The sequence below is a fragment of the Carcharhinus amblyrhynchos genome, chromosome 5 (assembly GCF_965287045.1).
Source record: "Carcharhinus amblyrhynchos chromosome 5, sCarAmb.v2.hapA, whole genome shotgun sequence".
NCBI classification, from domain to species: domain Eukaryota; kingdom Metazoa; phylum Chordata; class Chondrichthyes; order Carcharhiniformes; family Carcharhinidae; genus Carcharhinus; species Carcharhinus amblyrhynchos.
Window position 1 is genome coordinate 122,332,301 of NC_137328.1, and position 21,942 is coordinate 122,354,242.

Genomic DNA, 21,942 nt, shown 5'->3' on the forward strand with positions numbered 1-21,942 from the left:
AGATATATATACACACACACACATTTACAGTGTTCTTGGTTTCAAGTTTATAACAATAGTTTATTTTTTGTTGCTCTATTTCCCTGCCCCCAACCCTCCAGCAAAAATAGGCATTGACTACCTGAAGGAAAACAGTGCTATCAATGTGAAAACATCTGGCAAGCACCACAAACAACAGCAAATAAATACAGAATTCAGACAGCAAAAGAACAGATCCCTGATCATTTCTCAGATTTCCTTCAAACACTCAAACTGTATTTGACCATGTGCATGTGTATTTTGAGGCTACATCAGATGTGTGGCAGTATGCTTGCTGCCAACACATTAATTTCTGCACTTCCTTGCATGTTTCTGCATGTGTCAGTGTATTTGTACATATTAATGTGTTTTTGTATGTGTACATGTTTGTGCATACTAGTGTGCCAGCATGTGTCAGTTTTTTTCATTTTAGTACTTGTGCAAAAATAGACACAGTTGTAGGCAGTGATTTAGCACATTATCGTATTTTTGCATGTGGGCCAACACATGCAATAGCAGTGTATGCTTTTGCAGGCATGTGCATGTCAACATGTGCCATGTATCATCTTGTCTTCATGCACACCAACATATGCCTTTGACATGTCAGAGTGTGTCCTGTATGTATGCTTCCATGTGATTTTGTGCCAGTATTTCTGTGTCCTTGTGTGTGTTTTACTGCGCGTGTGTGTAGCATTTTTTTCGGTTGGTGTCACTCTCAGGATGTGTTTACTCACTGTTTCTGTCCCAGCTCCTCGGTGGATGGTCCCTGCTGGAATGACTTTAGTGACTCGAAGGCCTTCATCAGTTTCTCCATGGTTGCCATTTTATTATGGAGACAGGTATATAAATATATATATAACAACTGGGGTGACAGGAGAGGCGCTCGGGAATTTTAGTCCTTGCAAAGTGATTTTAATTCCAACTGCAAACACACGAAAACCGCCGCTGGAACTCGGTGCTCGTCGGCAGCTGTGGGGCTCCTAGCTGCAGCACACACACCAACCGAAGCGTCCGCCATCGTCAAGCGCCGCCGCCGCCATCTTTACTGAGGAAGCGTCCCGCTCTCCGCGCCCTGCAACCTAACCTGACGCTGCCGCCTGCCCCGCCCCACCAACTGATAGATGGCCCGATAGACCAATCGACACTCGACATTTGGTCTTTTAGGCCAATCAGACTCGCTTGGAGGCGGGAGAGAAGAAGACATCCTAACTTCACGTGAAGGCCGAGAGATCCCGCCGACTGATGGGCCGGCTGACCAATCGGAACGGCTTTCCTCCCGCCCCCGGGATGCTAATTGATGGACCACAGCGCCAATCGGCGATTGGGATTTGAGTCCTCTATGCCAATGGCCGTAGTTTGGAGGCGGGACATATTGGAAAAACGTTGCGCGACACAGGACCGGCCCTCCCACTGCCAATTGATGGACGTGTTATCCAATAACCGAGAAGGTTCAGTCTCCATAGGCCAATCACAGTAGTTTGAGGGCGGGACAGCCTGGCTCCAGCTGATTGATGGCCGTATTGACCAATAGAAGGCCGCTTCTTGGCCATTGACGGATGATTGATATACATATTGACCAATAGGCGATCGGTATTGGGCCACTGAGGGCGGTGCGAGGGCGAGATCGAGTCGGAGCCTCACGGTGCCAACCTTGCTTGGCGCCCAAACTGGTGAGTGAGGGCTCTGCTAACCAGTCAAAGATCAGATGGCGGGTCAATGAGCAGAATGATGTGTAGCTGCCGGTGTTGGACTGGGGTGGGCACAGTAATAAGTCTCACAACACCAGGTTAAAGTCCAACAGGTTTATTTGGTAGCACGAGCTTTCGGAGCGCTGCTCCTTCATCAGGTGAGTGGAGAGTTGGGTTCACAGACAGGTCATATACAGAGTAAGAAGTCTCACAACACCAGGTTAAAGTCCAACAGGTTTATTTAGTAACAAATGCGTTCTTACCCCAGTCCAACGCCAGCACCTCCACATCAGGTCATATAGAGACACAGACTCAATTGCAAGGTAATGGTTGGAATGCGATTCTTAACAGGTATTCAGATCTTTACAGGTGTAGACACTGCACGTGGAGAGAGGGATAATCACAGGTTATATAGGTGTGAATTGTCTCAAGCTAGGACAGTTGGTAGGATTTTGCAAGCCCAGGCCAAAAGGTGGGGGTTAAATGTAGTGTGACATGAACCCAAGATCCTGATTGAGGCCATCCTCATGTATGTGAAACTTGGCTATCAGTTTCTGCTCGGCAATTCTGCATCGTGGTGTGTCTTGAAGGCTGCCTTGGAGAACGCTCACCCGAAGGCTGTATACCCTTGATTGCTGACGTGTTCCCCGACAGCATCACGCAACAATGGAGAATCGCCGATCAGAAACTAATAGCCAAGTTCCGCATGCATGAGAACAGCCACAACTGTGATCTTAGGCTCGTGTTACACTACATGTAACCCCACCGCCCCCCACCACCATTTGGCCTCGGCTTGCAAAGTCCAACTAACTGTCCTGGTTTAAGACAATTCACACCTCTTTAAGCTGTGATTAGCCCCCTCTTCACTCGCATTGACTGTACCTTTTAAGACTTGATTACCTAAAAAGATTCACATTCTAACCATTATTTTGCATTGAGTCTCTGTCTATATATGCCATGTCTGTGAGCCCACCTCTTCACTCATCTGATGAAGGAGCAGCTCGTAATACCAAATAAACCTGTTGAACCTTAACCTGGTGTTGTGAGACTTCTTACAATGAGAAGAAGAGCAAGGCGGGCAGTGGTGTAGTATCCTCGCTGGACTAGTGATTCAGAGACCCAAGATAATGCTCTGGGGACCCAAGTTCAAATCCCACCATGGCAAATAGTGAAATTTGAATCCAGTAAAAACCTGGAATTAAAAATCTCATGACGACCATTGTTGATTGTCCTAAAACCCCGACTGGTTCACTACTGTTCTTTAGGGAAGGAAATCTGCTGTCTTTACCTGGTCTGGCCTACATGTCACTCCAGACCCAAACCAATGTGGTTGATTCTTAAATGTCCCCAGAAATGGCCTAGCAAATCACTCACTGCAAGGGCAACTAGGGATGGACAATAAATGCTGGCCCAGCCAGCAACGTCCACATTACCCTGAAAGAGTTTATTAAAATTTGGGTTGTCCATCAATATAAAATGAGAACCGCATGGGCTTGATTTAAGGGGAATTGATGAGGTGGATTGGGACAAAACTTGATCGAAGTAGACAACATACCTTGGCACCATTTATAATGACCATTTAAATCGTCTGTAATGCAACATGATGCATGTAGAGAACCTGAAAATAATTGCAGTTTGGTGGCCATTTTGAAATATTTGTAATGTTCTTTCCGATATTTTACAAAATTAAGTATATTATTGGAAAAAGAAATCGCTGCTGGTTAGAACCTCTTAGACACTATGCCAAAATGTATATTGTAAATATCAGGAGTATTGAAATCATAGACCCATAGAGATATACAGCATGGAAAAAGGCCCTTCTGCCCAACTCATCTGTGCCAACCAGGTTTCCTAAACTGAATTAGTCCCATTTGCCCGCATTTGGCCCATAGCCCTCTAAACCTTTCCTATCCATGTACCTGTCCAAATGTCTTTTAAATTTGTAATTGTACCTGCCCCAACCACTTTCTTTGGCAGCTCATTCCACATACACACCACCCTCTATATGAAAAAATCGCTCCTCAGGTCCCTTTTATATCTTTCCCCTGTCATCTTAAATCTCTTACCTCCAGTTTTGCACTTTCGTACCATGGGGAAAAGACCTTGGCTATTGACCTTACCCTTGCCCCTCATGGTTTTTTAAATCTCTATAAGGTCACCCCTCATCTTGCGTTCCAGGGAGAAAAGTCCCAGCCTAAAAAGACTCTCCTTATAATTTAAACTTTCCGGTTCTGGTAACTTCCTTGTAAATCTTTTTTGCACCTTTTCCAGTTTAATAACATCCTTCCAATAGCAGGGTACACAGTACTCCGAATGTGGCCTTACTAACGTCTGGTACAGTTGCAACATAACGTTCCAAGACCCATACTTAATGCTCTGACCGATGAAGGCAGATTATAAATTTTATGGATAGAGTACATTTTTGGGAAGGGGAAAATTCTGGTGGTTTAGGGGTCTAGGCTTGTGACAGAACTGATACGGGGTGGTCACAGAAAAAAAAAGAAAATGCCGGAAATACTCGGCAGCTCAGGCAGCATCTGTAGAGAGAGAGAAACACAGTTTAAGAACATAAGAACATAAGAAATAGGAGCAGGAGTAGGCCATCCAGCCCTTCGAGCCTGCCCCGCCATTCAATAAGATCATGGCTGATGTGTCGTGGCTCAGTTCCACATTCCCGCCCTCTCCCCATAACCCTTAATCCCCTCTCTTATCAAAAACCCATCAACCCGCGTCTTAAAAATATTTAGCGAGGCAGCCTCCACCACTTCAACGGGCAGAGAATTCCAGAGATTCACCACCCTTTGAGTGAAGAAGTTCCTCCTCAACTCCGTTCTAAACCGCCCCCCTTTTATCTTGAGGCTGTGCCCCCTAGTCCTACTGTCTTTTTTGAGCGGGAAGAGTCTCTCCACCTCTATCCTATCCATCCCATTCATCATCTTATACGTCTCAATGAGATCTCCCCTCATTCTTCTAAACTCTAACGAGTACAAGCCCAGTTTATTCAGCCTCTCCTCATAGCTCAACCCCCTCAACTCCGGTATCAGCCTAGTAAACCTCCTCTGCACTCCCTCCAAGGCCAAAATATCTTTGCGCAGGTGCGGTGCCCAAAACTGCACACAGTACTCCAGCTGCGGCCTCACCAATGCCCTATACAGCTGCAGCAAGACCTCCCTACTTTTATATTCAATCCCCCTCGCTATGAAGGCCAGCATCCCATTTGCCTTCCTGACCACCTGCTGCACCTGCAAGCTGGGTTTTTGCGACTCATGCACAAGGACCCCGAGGTCCCTCTGCACCGTCGCCTGCTGCAGTTTTTCGCTCCGTAAGTAATAGTCCTTCCTACCATTCTTCCTACCAAAGTGGACCACCTCACACTTGCCAACATTAAATTCCATTTGCCATTTCCTGGCCCATTCGCCCAGCCTATCTAGATCCTTCTGCAGACTCTCCACACCCTCCGCACAATTTGCCGTTCCCCCAATCTTGGTGTCATCAGCAAATTTCGACACCCTACACTCGGTTCCCTCCTCCAGATCATCTATATAAATGGTAAAAAACTGAGGCCCCAGCACCGACCCCTGGGGCACTCCACTAGTCACCATCCGCCAATCCGAATAGCACCCGTTGACCCCCACTCTCTGCCTCCTATTTGACAGCCAATCCTCTATCCACGCTAACACCCTACCCCCAACTCCATGTCCCTCGACCTTCTGCAATAACCTCTTGTGAGGTACTTTGTCAAACGCCTTCTGAAAATCTAGAAAGACCACATCCACCGGCTCTCCTCTATCCACCGCCCTATGTCTTCCATGTCAATGAGGTTTCATCGTTATTGGGAAAAGCGAGGAAAGTAAAGTAAAATCAGAAAATGCTGGGGAATGCAGCAGACTAGGCAGCAGAGAGAAGCAGAGCCAACATTCTAGGTGTAATAAATGCAGTCCTTAGCCAGTTGGCTGACTATTACTATTTACAACTGCGTACAGAGTGCTACAACTTATGCTCTTTAAAGAGGCTAGCTACTACATTTTTCCCTCTTTATGTTCCACAGTACATTGAAAGCATGTACAACTTTCAAAATATTAGCAACAATAAACATTTTTAACAGCTTATCAGAAAATCAGTCTGTCAGGGGACTGATTCTTTCTTTGTAAGCAACGTGACTCAACTTCAGCTGTTCAGGTAGTTTTGGTCACACTTATTTCACTAGACCATAAGAAATAGGAGCAGGAGTAGGCCATTCAGCCCCTTGAGCCTGCTCTGCCTTTTAATAGGATCATGGCTGATCCCACGTTTCTCACGTCCACTTTCCTGCCCTTTCCCCTTATCCTTTGATTCCCTTACTGACCAAAAATCTAACTATCTTAACCTTAAATATACATACAAGGACGCTGCTGCCACGGCTGACAGGCTTCTCCCCTGGTTCCAGCACATCACTTCCCACTATTTCCTTGGTTTCACTGGGAGCAGAGTCTTGGCCTGCCATTGGCTGATCAGCCACTTCACTCCTTAGATAAACAACCCTACTTGGTTGCACAATTGGATTGTGCGACAACACCACCTCTTGTGCCAGGTCCTGTCTCCACAGACGATCTACCAAAACTTGTCCCGCACTTTCACTTTGTAGGATGGTAGTCCCGTCCCAGCTAGAAAAACCCCTGAGACCCAACTTACTCCGCTTTCAAAATTCTTTCCAAAGTCTGGACCGTCTATCTCAAATGCTTCTTCTGCTTCTGACGAATCATGGTTCCTTTCCTGACAATTCTGTCTTGTCTCCATCCACCCCGCCAAATTCGGAACTCCCAGGCTCAACCTGGTTCTCAAGCATCGACCCATCAACAACTCAGCTGGAGCTATCCCAGTGGTGGTACCCAGGGTGGTTCTATAGGCTGACAGGAACCACGCTACCTTAGTCGCTAGTGACACAAATGATTGTTCCTTCACATCAGCCTTGGAAAGCTGAGCTGCGCATTCAGCCAATCAATTGAATGAGGGGTGTTATGTTGCCAGGTTGGTTTTTAACAACAATCCAGTATTTATATGGTGTTGTGTGGCAGTACCACTGTGCTAAATGGGATGGACTTCAAACAGATTTAGAACTCAAGAGTGGGCTCCATGAGGCACTGTGGGCCATCAGCAGCAGCATAATTGTACTCAATCACAATCTCTAACCTCATGGCCAAAATATCCCCCATGCGGCATACCCACATCATGACCATTACCACTAAGCCGGGGATCAACCTAGGATCAATGAAGAGTGCAGGAGGGCATGTCTGGAGCAACACTAAGCATATCTATAAATGAGGTGTCAATCTGGTGAAACTACAACACAGGACAATAGAAAAATACAAACTAAAAGCAGGAGTACACACTACCTGAAGGATATAGAGGCTTTGGAGGGTGTACAGAAAAGATTTACCAGGATGTTGCCTCATATGGAGGGCATTAGCTATGAGGAGAGGTTGGAGAAACTTGGTTTGTTCTCACTGTAACGACAGAGAGGCGACCTGCTAGAATTCTACATGATTATGAGGGACATGGGCAGAGTGGATAATCAGAAGCTTTTTCCCAGGATGGAAGAGTCAATTACTAGGGGGCACCTGAATCCTACACAATGCGGTGTAGATTGATTGGTTATGCCCTATTTCACCAGATTCTTTATCAGTGTAGTCTCGCTGGAACCTCAACTCTTTACAATTTATATCAAATACTTTGATAAGGGAATTGAATGCATGGTTGCTGAACTTTCAGTTCACACAAAGATTGATAGGAAAGTATGTCCTGAAGAGAACATAAGGAGGGTTCAGGAAGATATAGATAGGTTGAGCGAGTGGACAAAAATCTGGCAGATGGAGTATAATGTGGGAAAATGTGAAGTTGTTCACTTTAGCCAGAAGAATAAAAAAAAGTATTACTTAGAGAACAGCTGCAGAACGCCAAGGTGCAGGGAGTGTTCTAATGCACGAGTCACAAAAAGTCAGTACGCAGGTACAGCGAGCAAGTAAGAAGGCTAATTGAATGCTATACTTCAGTACAAGGAATTGTACATAAAGGTAAGGGTGTTATGAACATAGAACATAGAACACTACAGCACAAACAGGCCCTTCGGCCCACGAGTTGCGCCGATCACATCAACACCTATCTATAACCCCCAATCCCATAAAACCCTATATACTCATCCAGAAGTCTTTTAAAAGACCCCAGCGAGTTCGCCTCCACCATCACTGACGGCAGCCGATTCCATTCACTCACCACCCTCTGAGTGAAAAACTTACCCCTTACATATGCAAAACTTACATATGCAGCACATTGGTGAAACTACGTCTCAAATACTGTGTTCAGTTTTGGTTTCCTTATTTAAGAAAGAATGTAAATACATTGGAAGTGATTTAGAAGGGGTTTACCCGAGTGACACCAGGAATGAATGGTTTGTCTTATGTGGAAAGGTTGGACAAGTTGGGGTTTGTTTCTGCTGGAGTTTGATTGAGGAACACAAGATCCTGAATGGTTTTGACAAGGTGGAAGTAGAAAGGCCATTTTTTCTTGTGGGGCACAGTTTTAAAATTAGGAGAATTATTTTTCCCCCTGGAAGGTTGTGTAACTTTGGAAGTCTCTGTCTCAGAAGGCAGTGGAGGCAAGGTGGAATATTTTTAAGACAGAGTTAGATAAATTCACTTGCCTAACAAGAATCTAAGGTTATCAGGGAGTAGATAGGAATGTAAAACTTGAACTACCAACAGGACAGTGATGATCTTATTGAATGATAGAGCAGCCTCAAGGGGCCAAATGGCCTACTTCTTCTCCTATTTCATATGTTTATAATTATTGCCCAAAAAGCTGCTTTGACGTCAAGGGCAGTCACTCTCACTCTCCCTCGTACTTGCATTGTACTAATAAATATTTACACAAGTACCTTGTTGTTCAGTGAAAAAGAAGGAATGTAAGAAAAGGGATAACCAGCCGTGGATAACTAAGGAAATAAAGGAGAGTATCAAATTAAAAACCAATGCGTACAGAGTGGCCAAAATTAGTGGGGAACTAGAAGATTGGAAAAGCTTTTAAAAAAAAACAAAGAACTGCGAAGAAAGCGATAAAGAAAGGAAAGATAGATTATGAAACTAAACTAGCACAAAATATAAAAACTGATAGTAAAAGTTTTTACAAATATATAAAAAGGAAAAGATTGGCTAAAGTAAATGTTGGCCCCTTAGAAGACGAGAAGGGGGATTTAATAATGGGAAACAAGGAAATGGCCAAGGCCTTAAACAAATTTTTTGCGTCGGTCTTCACAGTAGAGGACACAAATAGCGTACCGATAAATGACGGTCACGGGACTGTAGGGGGTGAGGACCTTAAAACGATTACTATTACTTAAGAGGTAGTGCTTGGTAGACTAATGGGACTAAAAGTAGACAAGTCCCCGGTCCGGATAGAATGCATCCCAGGGTAAAAGAAACGACAGAAGTAATAGCAGATGCGTTAGTTGTAATTTATCAAAATTCGCTGGACTCTGGGGAGGTGCCAGCTGATTGGAAAACAGCTAATGTAATGTCACTGTTTGAAAAAGGAGGTAGACAAAAGGCGGGTAACTACAGGCCGGTTAGTTTAACATCCGTAGTTGGGAATATGCTGGAATCTATCATTGAGGAAGAAATAGCAGGACACCTGGAAAAGAATGGTACAATCAAGCAGACACAGCAAGGATTCATGAAGGGAAGGTCACGTTTGATGAATTTACTGGATTTTTATGAAGATGTAACGAGTGTGGTTGACAGAGGGGAACCGGTGGATGTGGTGTTTTTAGATTTCCAGAAGGCGTTCGATAAGGTGCCTCACAAAAGGTTGCTGCAGAAGGTTAGGGTGCACGGAGTTGGGGGTAAAGTGTTAGCGTGGATTGAGGATTGGCTATCTAACAAGAAGCAGAGAGTTGGAATAAATGCGTGCTTTTCCTGTTGGCAGTTGGTGACTAGTGGCATGCCGCAGGGATCGGTGCTGGGGCCTCAACTGTTTACCATATACATAGACAATCTGGAGGAGGGGGCTGAGTGTAAGGTAACAAAGTTTGCGGATGACACAAAGATGAGTGGGAAAGCAAAACGCGTGAAGGACGCAGAAAGTCTGCAGAGAGATTTGGACAGGCCAAGTGAGTGGGCAAGGATCTGGCAGATGGAGTATAACATTGGCAAGTGTGAGGTTATCCACTTTGGGAGGAATAATAGTAGGATGGACTATTATTTAAATGGTGAAAAATTACAACATGCTACTGTGCAGAGGGACCTGAATGAATCACAAAAACTCAGTCTGCAGGTGCAGCAAGTGATCAAGGTTGGCCTTTATCGCAAGGGGGATGAAGTATAAAAGCAGGGAGGTCTTGCTGCAATTGTACAAGGTACTGGTGAGGCCGCAACTCGAGTAGTGTGTGCAATTTTGGTCCTCTTATTGTGAAAGGATATATTGGCTTTGGAGGGAGTACAGAGAAGGTTCACCAGGTTGATTTCAGAGATGAGGGGGTTAGCTTATGAGGAGAGATTGAGTAGATTGGGCCTGTACTTAGGAGTTCAGAAGGCTGAGAGGAAATCTTATAGAGACATATAAGATAACAAAGAGACTAGACAGGGTAGAAGCAGAGAGATTATTTCCACTTAGAAAGGAAACAAGAACTAGAGGGCACAGCCTGCGTTTTGGAACTTTCAGACAAACTCTAGAAAGGGAGAGCGAGAGACCAATCGGTCTTCTTTCAAAACCAGGCAGTAACTGCTTGTTTTAGAAATGAAAGAGAAACTGTGTTTTCCCTTCTCGTTTAAATATTGTTCAATTGTTAAAAGTTAGGCTAATTCATTTGTTATAGTCAAACTGTGTTAAGTAAAATTTATTTTGATAGAAGCTTCCCAGTGTGTCAGTAGAATCGCACCTGGGGTGAAACATCCTATCCTCATATTAATGCCAAAATAGCAAATTGTTGGGGTCTAGTCTGACTTCAAAATATACTTTGGGGTTTCTGATCTGGTACCCTAAAACCAACAAGAGGGAAAAACTTGCTTGATCCTATTCTCACCAATCTACCAGATGCTGTTGTCCATGACAGCATTAGTAGGAGTGACCACTGCCCAGTCCTTCTGGAGACAAAGTCCCATCTTTACATTGCGAATACCCTCGATCGTGTTGTGTGGCATTACCACCATGCTAAATGGGGTCGAGTTTCAACACATTCAGCAGCTTAAACTTGGGCGTCCATGAGGTGCTGTGGGCCATTAGCAACAGCAGAATTGTACTCAACCTCAATCTGTAACCTCATGGCCCAGCATATTCCCCCACTCTACCATCACCAATAAGGTGGGGCATTAACTCTGCTTCAGTGAAGAGTGCAGGAGGGCAGCAGCAATGTAAATGATTTACCATAATTGTACTGAATGGCAGAGCAGTCTCACAGAACTGTACGTTGGATTCCTGCTCCTCATTTTTTCATTCTGGGAGAGGTTGTTCCTCTCTCTCTCTGTTGGATTTATTAGAATTTATGACCCCATAGTTTAATTCCCCAAAAATGGAAATATCTTCTCAGTTTGTTCTATTAAGCCCCCTTCATAATTTTAAGGATCTCTGCCAGACTACCTCTCAGCTTTCTCTTTCCTGGAGAAGAGAGCCCCCAGCCTGTTAAGTATTTTCCGATAACTATTCCCAGAAGGTGCAATTATTTATTCAAAAAGTGGTCCGAAATATAGAAACCACAAAGCAACGTCATTAAGTATTCAATGAAAGGAGGTTGCAAGGAGACTTAGGTTGAAACTGGCAGAACTTCGGCCAACAGCAGGAGACATTGCAACAGGACAGGGAGCACAAATAAAGCCCGGAATGAAATGGAGGCAAAACAACTGTGTAGCTAAATTTGATGACAGGTTGTGCTGTTGGGGAGGATTTGATTTATTATTGTCACATGTTCAGTGAAAAGTATTGTTTCTTGCGCACTATACAAACAGAGCATACCGTTCATAGAGAAGGAAACGAGAGAATGCAGAATTTACTGTTACAGTCACAGCAAGGGTGTGGAGACAGATCAACTTAATGCAAGGTAGGTCCATTCAAAAATCTGATGGCAGCAGGGAAGAAGCTGTCCTCAAGTCAGTTGGTACATGACCTCAAACGTTTGTATCTTTTTCCCGATGGAAAAACGGTAGAAGAGAGAAGGTTCAGGCTGCGTGGGGTTCTTAACGATGCTGGCTGCTTTGCTGAGGTAGCGGGAAACGTAGACAGAGTCAATGGATGGGAGGCTGGTTTGTGCGATGGATTGAGCTACATTCACAACCTTTTGCAGTTTCTTGGTCAGAACAGGAGCCAGACCAAGCTTTGATACAACCAGAAGGAATGCTTTCTATGGTGCATCTGTAAAAGTTGGTGAGACTCCAGAATGAATGATTTAGTAAAGATTCAGGATGGGCGGCACTATGGCACAGTGGTTAGCACTGCTGCCTCAGCGCCAGGGACCCAGGTTCAATTCCAGCCTCAGGTGTTTGTGGAGTTTGCACCTTCTCTCAGTATGTGTGGGTTTCCTCCGGGTGCTCTGGTTTCCTCCTACAGTCCGAAAGACATGCTGGTTAGGTGCAGCGGCCACGCTAAATTCTCTCTCAACGTACCCGAACAGGCACTGGAGTGTGGTGACTAGGGGGATTTTCTCAGTAACTTCATTGCAGTGTTAATCCACTTGTGACACAAATAAATAAAACTTTAAATCAGAGCAGCCTCTCCATCTGTTTGCACTGCAGGTGTAACTGAGAACTGGGAATGCTGCTGAATGGGAGAGTTTTGAGAGGACGAGAATGAATGGGTCTTGTTCATGAGGATTCAAACTTCACCAATATCAGACAACGGAACCGTATACAAATGGCAGTATTTATTAATTTAAAACGCTCGAACAGAATAAAAAAAGAATCCCAGTGATACTAGGCAAGAACTGAAGATTCCCATTTGAGGAAGGATATACACACTGGATTAAAAAAAATACATGACTTATATTAGCACAAATCCAGTCACCAAAGTGTAATGGAATCAGGCCTGTTCAACATGAGATTGTGATATCTAGGTGCAGAGATGCCTGATCATTAACAGTTTCGCAGGTACAATAACCACATGCTTTTTTTGTTTTAAATACAATTGGAAAATCTCTTGAGAACAGGCAACATCTAAAAAATAAAATGGCACTTAGTGCAAGACATTGAAACCACGAAAGTCAATATTACGGAATAAAGAGATCATCAACTTAAATCTTTCACAGCTTCTGGTAAATGAATCAAAAGGTAAAATAACCAACAAGGAAGAAGGGGAAAAAAAAATCTCACGTTGGGTACAGATGAATCTGATGTCATCAGAACTTCAGGTTTATGGATGAGCTGAATATGGGAATGCTTCCACAGATAGATAAACGAGGTTACAAGACTTTCAATGAATTTACCAGGGCCACTGGTTCACCTTGGCTGACTTGACTCAGGTTCAGCTTCTAGCATACGGGATTCCGGGAATTTTTAACTCTCACGATGTGCAATGGAATCAGGCCTGTTCAAGATCAGATCCTGATATCTAAGTGCAGAGATGCCTGATTATTAACCCATTTACAGAACACAAGCGAACCAAATAAATGATGTCCTAACTCATTAAAATATCATTTTTATTATTAGGATAGGATTTTCATTGGCAGGTAGGAAGGGGAGGAGTCACATTCTAATTGGTTTGGAATTAAGAGACATCAAATACATCTGTTTCTTATTTAGGGCTTGGAGAATTGCATTCTGTCCTATTTTCCCTGAAGAATATAAATCAGTGGCCTTAGTTAAGATCTGTTTTAATGATAAAACGTTAGGCCTATGAGCACAGCAACAAGGATTCAATTCCAACAGAACTACGGTAAATTAACTGAAAACAGAGAATTCACAAATTGCATTGAGGCAGACTTTACCTGGACCACTATGTGCTACTCCAGGCCACGCAAGTATATATGTATATATAAATATACATATATACATTAAACAAACATATACATTTACACGCACACACATGCATACACATACATACTCTGTGGTATACTCATTAGCAAGCACCTAGACAGCAAATGCTTGTGTGCATAGGCCCACTCTGTACTGAAATAAAATCCAGCCAAGTTAACTCTTGAATTACAAGTTGCAAAACAGCACACCACAATTAACATTGCTGTGCTTTATCAGTTTTAAAAAAATAATTAAAAATAAACTTTTAAATAGATAATTCCAAAGTCATTCCTGCTAAAATTAATGTGTGCATTCAAGTGGTACTTAATATATGGCTTCTTGTACAACTTTAGTGAAAATATACATCTAGGACATAATTCAAGTACAAATGTACAAAATATGTAAACTCATACAGCAGTTTTTTGTTGCAATATAATACATTTTAATACATGTTCCCAGTTTAACCTGAAATTTATCAGTTTTCTTTTCTTCTCGTGTTAACGTAGGACAAGCTTGGCAGCTACAGAATCTTTGCAGGATCGTCTTCGTCATCACTGAAGCTACTTTTAAAACACACCTAGAAGAAAATGATAAAACATTAGTTAATACAATTAGAACCCTAGAAATGATACTGTATAGGGCATTGGTGAGGCCGCAGCTAGAGTACTGTGTGCAGTTTTGGGCGCCGCACCTGCGCAAGGATATTTTGGCCCTGGAGGGAGTGCAGAGGAGGTTTACTAGGCTGATACCGGAGTTGAGGGGATTGAGCTATGAGGAGAGGCTGAATAAACTAGGCTTGTACTCGTTAGAGTTTAGAAGAATGAGGGGAGATCTCATTGAGACGTATAAGATGATGAATGGGATGGATAGGATAGAGGTGGAGAGACTCTTCCCGCTCAAAAAAGACAGTAGGACTAGGGGGCACAGCCTCAAGATAAGGGGGAGGCGGTTTAGAACGGAGTTGAGGAGGAACTTCTTCACTCAAAGGGTGGTGAATCTCTGGAATTCTCTGCCCGTTGAAGTGGTGGAGGCTGCCTCGCTAAATATTTTTAAGAAGCGGGTTGATGGGTTCTTGATAAGAGAGGGGATTAAGGGTTATGGGGAGAGGGCGGGAAAGTGGAACTGAGCCACGACAGATCAGCCATGATCTTATTGAATGGCGGGGCAGGCTCGAAGGGCTAGATGGCCTACTCCTGCTCCTATTTCTTATGTTCTTATGTTCTTATACATCACAGAAGAGGACCATTTGATCCATCTTGTCCATGCTGACCCAAAGATACCCAGGTGTCTAATCTAGCATGGTGGCACAATGTTTAGCACTGCTGCCTCACACCACCAGGGACCTGTGTTCAATTCCCGGCTTGGGTCACTGTGTGAGAGATACAGTTAGCTTAGTCGGGCATTTTGGTCAGCATGGACCAGTTTGGGCCGAAGGGCCTGTCTCCATGCCATAGATTCTATGATGCTATTAAAATCAGGAATGCCACAAGTCCAAAATTAGTGGAGCGCAGATATCCTGCAGGGTGCAGGGTAGGAGGCAATTACAGTAATGGGGAGGGGCGTTGAAAAGATCTGAAACAAAGATGAGATGTTGCTTAACCTGGAAGCAGTGTTGGCCATAAGGAGAAGGCCACAGGAGTGATGGGTAATTTGGTGAAAGTTAGCAGAGTTTTGGATGACCTCACGTCTACAGACAGTAGGAAGCGGAATTCTGGCCAGGTTTGTATTGGAAGTCATGTTTGAAGACAACAAAGACATGGATGGATTCTTATTCTCATTCAGGGCAAGAGGTGTCATAACACTGAGCTATTCAAGTCCTCCGAAAAACATGGCCCTCTTAATATGGTTTAAATGGTGCTTGACTTCTACAAAATTGAAAGATGGTTAGAGCCACTTGCCCAACATAGGGGATAGGTAATGGACGGTGCAAGTGGCAGAAGCTGTACCAGAAGGACGTAGAGAAGCGTACCTCAGAAAGGAACTGAAGCTCATCAGGAGAGGCGAAAAGAAGAGAAACTTGGTGAGAAAATATCAAAGGGGGACAGAGAAGACATCTATTGCACCATTAAAAGTGGCTTACCTCACGTCTGCAAAGCCTGTATAACAGGCCCCGTTTTGGAGGTGGATTAGGCTTGTTGCTGTCCAGGTCTGGTGATAAGGCCCCATCAGTCCCATAAGTATTTACCTCTTTAAAACATTCCGTATCGATCATCTACAGTACAATTTAAAAAATGTATTTTACAAATAATAAATTGGCAACATTTTTTGGCATTCATTCTCAGGATTTGTACACATCATTGGCTAGGCCAGCAGTTATTGCCCCTCTGTGGCTGCCTTGAGGTGGTGATGATGATATTGCCATCATCGCACAGCTCAATAGTGTTTTAAAGCTGATGAAACACTTCCTAAAATGTTGTCATTGTTTTAGGAGATCCAGCAGATAATTTGTGCACAGTAAATTCTTAAAAAAAACAAAATAATGAACAAGTCTTTTTTGTGGTAGATGCCAATCGGGGGAATGAATATTAGTCAGCACATCTGGGAGAACGTCTGTTCAAGTTAGTGCTGAGATCTTCAACCTGAGCCCAAGACTGCACCTCTGACAATGCAGCACTCCTTCAGTGGAACGATTTTGACTTGATTTATTATTGTCACATGTATTAACATAAGAACATAAGAAACATAAGAACATAAGAAATAGGAGCAGGAGTAGGCCATCTAGCCCTTCGAGCCTGCCCCGCCATTCAATAAGATCATGGCTGATCTGTTGTGGCTCAGTTCCACTTTCCCGCCCTCTCCCCATAACCCTTAATCCCCTCTCTTATCAAGAACCCATCAACCCGCTTCTTAAAAATATTTAGCGAGGCAGCCTCCACCACTTCAACGGGCAGAGAATTCCAGAGATTCACCACCCTTTGAGTGAAGAAGTTCCTCCTCAACTCCGTTCTAAACCGCCTCCCCTTTATCTTGAGGCTGTGCCCCCTAGTCCTACTGTCTTTTTTGAGCGGGAAGAGTCTCTCCACCTCTATCCTATCCATCCCATTCATCATCTTATACGTCTCAATGAGATCTCCCCTCATTCTTCTAAACTCTAACGAGTACAAGCCTAGTTTATTCAGCCTCTCCTCATAGCTCAATCCCCTCAACTCCGGTATCAGCCTAGTAAACCTCCTCTGCACTCCCTCCAGGGCCAAAATATCCTTGCGCAGGTGCGGCGCCCAAAACTGCACACAGTACTCCAGCTGCGGCCTCACCAATGCCCTATACAGCTGCAGCAAGACCTCCCTACTTTTATATTCAATCCCCCTCGCTATGAAGGCCAGCATCCCATTTGCCTTCCTGACCACCTGCTGCACCTGCAAGCTGGGTTTTTGCGACTCATGCACAAGGACCCCGAGGTCCCTCTGCACCGTCGCCTGCTGCAGTTTTTCGCCACGTAAGTAATAGTCCTTCCTACCATTCTTCCTACCAAAGTGGACCACCTCACACTTGCCAACATTAAATTCCATTTGCCATTTCCTGGCCCATTCGCCCAGCCTATCTAGATCCTTCTGCAGACTCTCCACACCCTCCGCACAATTTGCCTTTCCCCCAATCTTGGTGTCATCAGCAAATTTCGACACCCTGCACTCGGTTCCCTCCTCCAGATCATCTATATAAATGGTAAATAGCTGAGGCCCCAGCACCGACCCCTGGGGCACCCCACTAGTCACCAACCGCCAATCCGAATAGCACCCATTGACCCCCACTCTCTGCCTCCTATTTGACAACCAATCCTCTATCCACGCTAACACCCTACCCCCAACTCCATGTCCCCTGACCTTCTGCAATAACCTCTTGTGAGGTACCTTGTCAAACGCCTTCTGAAAATCCAGAAAGACCACATCCACCGGCTCTCCTCTATCCACTGCCCTAGACACATCCTCATAGAACCCCAGTAAATTTGTCAGACACGACTTCCCTTTAATGAAACCGTGTTGCGTCCGCCCTATCAAGCAATTCCCTTCAAGATGCCTTGCAATTTCCTCCTTAATGACGGATTCTAACATTTTACCTACCACAGACGTTAAACTAACCGGCCTATAATTCCCCGCCTTTTGCCTGGCACCCTTCTTAAACAACGGCGTAACATTAGCCGTTTTCCAATCTTCCGGCACTTCCCCGGAAAGTATTATTTCTTGCGTGCTATACAGACAAACATACCGTTCATAGAGAAGGAAACAAGAGAGTGCAGAATGTAGTGTTGCAGTCATAGTTAGGGTGTGGAGAAAGATCAACTTGATGCAAGGTAAGTCCATTCAAAAGTCTGACAGCAGCAAAGAAGTTATTCTGGAGTTGGTTGGTACGTGACCTCAGACTTTTGTGTCTTTTTCCCGACACAAGGTGGTGGAAGAGAGAATGTCTGGGGTGCAGGAGGTCCTTAATTTTGCTGGCTGCTTTGCTGAGGTAGCGGGAAGTGTAGACAGAGTCAGTGGATGGGAGGCTGGATTGCATGATGGATTGGGCTACATTCACAACCTTTTGTAGTTCCTTGAACTCTTGGGCAAAGCCGGAGCCATACCAAGCTGTGATATAATCAGAAAGAATGCTTTCTACGGTGCATCTGTAAAAGTTGGTGAGAGTTGTAGCTGACATGCCAAATTTCCTTAATTATCTGAGAAAGCAGAGGATTTGGTGGGCTTTCTTAACTATAGTGTTGGCATGGTGGGACCAGGACAGATTGTTGGTGATCTGGACACCTAATCACGTGAAGCTCTCAACCCTTTTTATTTCATCTCCATTGATGTAGACAGGGGGCACGTTCTCCTTTATGCTTCTTGAAGTCAATGACAATCTCCTTCGTTTTGTTGACATTGAGGGAGAGGTTATTTTTGCCGCACCAGTTCGCCAGATTCTTTATCTCATTCCTGTACTCTGTCTCATCATTGTTTGACATCTGACCTATTACAGTGGTGTCATCAGCAAACTTGAAAAACTTGAGTGTCAGCCTTAATGTTTGTGCTCAAACCCTGGAGTGGGACTTGAACCCAGGACCTTGTGATTCAGAAGCGAGCATGCCACCAACTGAGCCACAGCTGACACACAATTTTAAATTGGCGATAATTTAAAACAGCTTCATGGACACACAGGGCACTTTATTTTTGAATATATTTCTTTAAAGAAAAATTACAAATTCTCAGTTTGAGATTTGAGCTAGCTTTATCGGGATAAATTAGTCCCTCTCGATTACTAATACAGTAATCCTGACATCATATTAAATTTAACATCAAAACATTATTTTGTTTTATTCCTTCACGGGATGTGGGTGTCACTGGTTGGGCCAGCATATATTGCCTTTGAACTGAGTGGTTTGCTCAGCCATTTGAGGGCATTTTAAGTGTCAATGAAAATGCTGTGGGCCTGGAGTCACTTAGGTACAAATGGCAGCAATACTTCCCTAAAGGAACATTAGTGAACTAGATGGGCAATTGACAATGGTTTCATGGTCATCATCAGACTTTTAACTTTTACTGAATTCAAATTATTATTAATAATAATAATTCAGAGCTTCAGAGAATTGCATGTTTGCAAAATGCTGCAATTTTTTTTAAACACACCTTACGTGGTATCCTGCATCAAAAGCATGGCGTAAACAATCAGGAGACAGCATCACACAGGAAGAAACCATTCAGCCCATTATTTGTGTCAGCTCCATAAAAGAAGCTGTCTAATTAGTGCCACTTCCCTGCCCTTTCCCCAAAGCTCTGCAATTTCTTTCCTTCTCGAGTATTTGTGAAATTCCCTTTAGATTAGATTAAATCTGCTTCCACTACCTTTTCAAGCAGTGTGTCTCAGATCACAGCCCATTGCATCAAAGAATTTCTACTCATCTCATCCCTGCCAATCCCCTCAAAATTGATGGGCTCTGCTTCCAACCCTTCTGCCACTGGAAACTGTTCCCCCCCCACCGCCCCCCCCCATCTACTCGATCAAAACACATCACAATGTTATGCAGCTCCGTTAAATCTTCCCGTAACCTTTCCCTGCTGCCAGGAGACCAATCCCAATTTCCCTACTCTCTCCCCATTACCAAATAGTCTCAAACCTGAGACCATTCTTGTAGCTTCAGCGTGCACCCTCTCAAAGCCTCAGCATCCTTGGTCATAATACCTCAGTTGAGGCAGTATTAAGTCTCGAGGCCCTGCAGAGGGTGGACGTGGAATATACCGGAATGGTCTCCGGGTTGTGTGTCCTCAGTTGAGGTGGAGCCAGCGGTTTATAAAGGTTTACCAGGACTTCCTGGCTGCGATGGTATCTCCCAAATCAATGGGACAGACAAAAATGGGCCAGAACACTTGGACTAATCCGAAAAAAAAAGGAGGCACACTTCCCTCAATATTGGCTCACAGGAAATAAGTAACGAATCCCACCATTGGTATTTGGCATCTAGTTTCTCATAGCCAGTTACCTTCCATGCATTTAGGCTGCTAAGTAAAGAATACATATAGAGTTACATTACCTCGTTTTGCCAAGGAATGGAGACGCTGCCCGTGACAAATTTGGAGTAGAAGTCATCATCTGTCGGATCCAGATTTACCCCTTTGACTGTGGAGAACTGCTCGATATCCAGGACATCTTTGCAGTAAACTGCTCTGGGCTGCAAAACAAACCAAAAGTTGCCTTAATACAAATGCCTTTAACAACCTCCACTGGCTGTGAAGCCCTTTCGAAGTGTAGCTGTTGCCGGATTGTCGGAGATGCGGCTGCCAACAAGCACAGCAAGATCCCACAGAGAGCTACAAGATACACAACAATGATGCATGGAAGGGGCGGCTGTGTCAACACGTGGGGGAAAGGAATACAATGATTGTGTTGAGATGAAATAAAGTGGGAGGAGAATTATGAACACCATCATAGACCAGTATTGGGCTGAATGGCCTACCTCTGTGCTGTACATTCCATGTAATTTTCTGCTGTAAGCTGTTTAAGTGATGGTGGTTGAGGGAAAATTTAGTGAGAACACTGTTGAGAACTCCACTGCTCTTCTTCTAAGTGGAGACCTTGGAATACTTCCTGTCTAACCCAGGGGGCAGATAGAAAAACAAAGAGCCTGCAAATGGGGCTGGGGCTGCCAAATCAATCCACATTATTCCCCCGTCCATCTTTTTCAATCTCCCCCTCCACCCTGGCCTCACCAGATTGAGCAACGAATTTGACCTTTTCATTTAAGATAATAAATTTATAAATAAGTGGGGAGTCAGATCGATATGTAAACCTGCATTGACATTGCATAGGCAAACATGTAGTTCTTCCTCTCCGACAATAGTCAAGCCACTCACGTCTGGAACAAAAGGAGGGTCCCACATGTTTGCCTCGAGTCTTTTGAAGTTGATGTGTCGGAATATAGGGTGTTGCTTCACTTCACTGGCTCCTCCTCCTTGGCAGCCCAACCGTTGTTTTGGATCTTTAGTCAGCAACTGCAAAAAGCAAGATGCAATTAAAATGTCATCAACGCAAAACATATTCCAATATCACGGAAGGAAGCCCCTTATGTTAGTGCTGGCCCTCTGCAAGAGCAACGCACCTCGTGCCTCTCCCAATCTTTTCCCCATTGCTCTGCAAATCTTTCCTCTTCAGATAATGATCCAACTATCTTTTGAAATCCATGACTGAATACGTCTCCACCACACTCTCAGACAGTGCATTCCAGATCCTAACCACTCACTGTATGAAAAAGTTGTACCTCACGTCGTCATTGCCTTTTTTTGCCAAACGCCTTAAATTGGTTTCTTCGGGTTCTCGGTCCTTCTAACAATGGGAATAGTTTTGTTTCTCCCCATCTGACACCTCATGTTTTTGAGCACTGTGATATTATGTTTGATATTTTGGGCTATATTGTGTTATCCTGCAAAGTGGACTTATGAGTGTGTGTGAAAAATAATTAAGCTGGAGTGTGGGGTCGAGATATGAAAGCAGTATAAGTATTAAAGGTATGACCAAGTGAATTTTCTATAAGGAAACAAGAAGTGGGTAGAAATTCCAATTATTAGCTAAGCAAAGGTTTGGACTTTGAGTTGTTAAATTTTAAAGGGGAGCAGATAACTTGGAAAAGGTCACAAATAAACATGGAAAGGTTATTTAATTTTCTTTGACCAATAGTGGGGGCAATAGGGCAAACATGAAATTTTTAATATTTTGGATAAGTTAAGTTTGAAGAGTTACTCAGGACAATAGAACTCTTCAAGGAGAAATGTTGAGCTGCATTGGATGATGGCTATGTGAAATCT

At 44.0% G+C, this 21,942-nt stretch overlaps 2 protein-coding genes across 9 annotated transcripts in view; both read right to left on the reverse strand.

Moving 5' to 3' along the window:
• The window catches only part of htt (huntingtin), a 216,068-nt gene extending 215,024 nt beyond the window's left edge, over window positions 1-1,044 (reverse strand). For all 8 annotated transcript variants that reach the window (XM_080189503.1, XM_080189502.1, XM_080189500.1 and 5 more), the window contains exon 1: window positions 753-1,044. In XM_080189503.1, coding sequence (XP_080045629.1) covers window positions 753-841 — 89 coding nt within the window. In that variant the 5' untranslated portion in view covers window positions 842-1,044. The remainder of the gene's footprint in view (window positions 1-752) is intronic.
• An 11,524-nt stretch (window positions 1,045-12,568) lies between these two features.
• LOC145343317 (G protein-coupled receptor kinase 5-like) overlaps window positions 12,569-21,942 on the reverse strand; it is a 129,432-nt gene continuing 120,058 nt past the window's right edge. The window contains exons 13-16 of the mRNA XM_080189505.1: window positions 20,995-21,132; window positions 20,175-20,312; window positions 15,756-15,887; window positions 12,569-14,252 (exon numbers count right to left, since the gene is read on the reverse strand). Of these exons, the coding sequence (XP_080045631.1) occupies window positions 14,196-14,252; window positions 15,756-15,887; window positions 20,175-20,312; window positions 20,995-21,132 (465 nt within the window). The 3' untranslated portion in view covers window positions 12,569-14,195. The remainder of the gene's footprint in view (window positions 14,253-15,755; window positions 15,888-20,174; window positions 20,313-20,994; window positions 21,133-21,942) is intronic.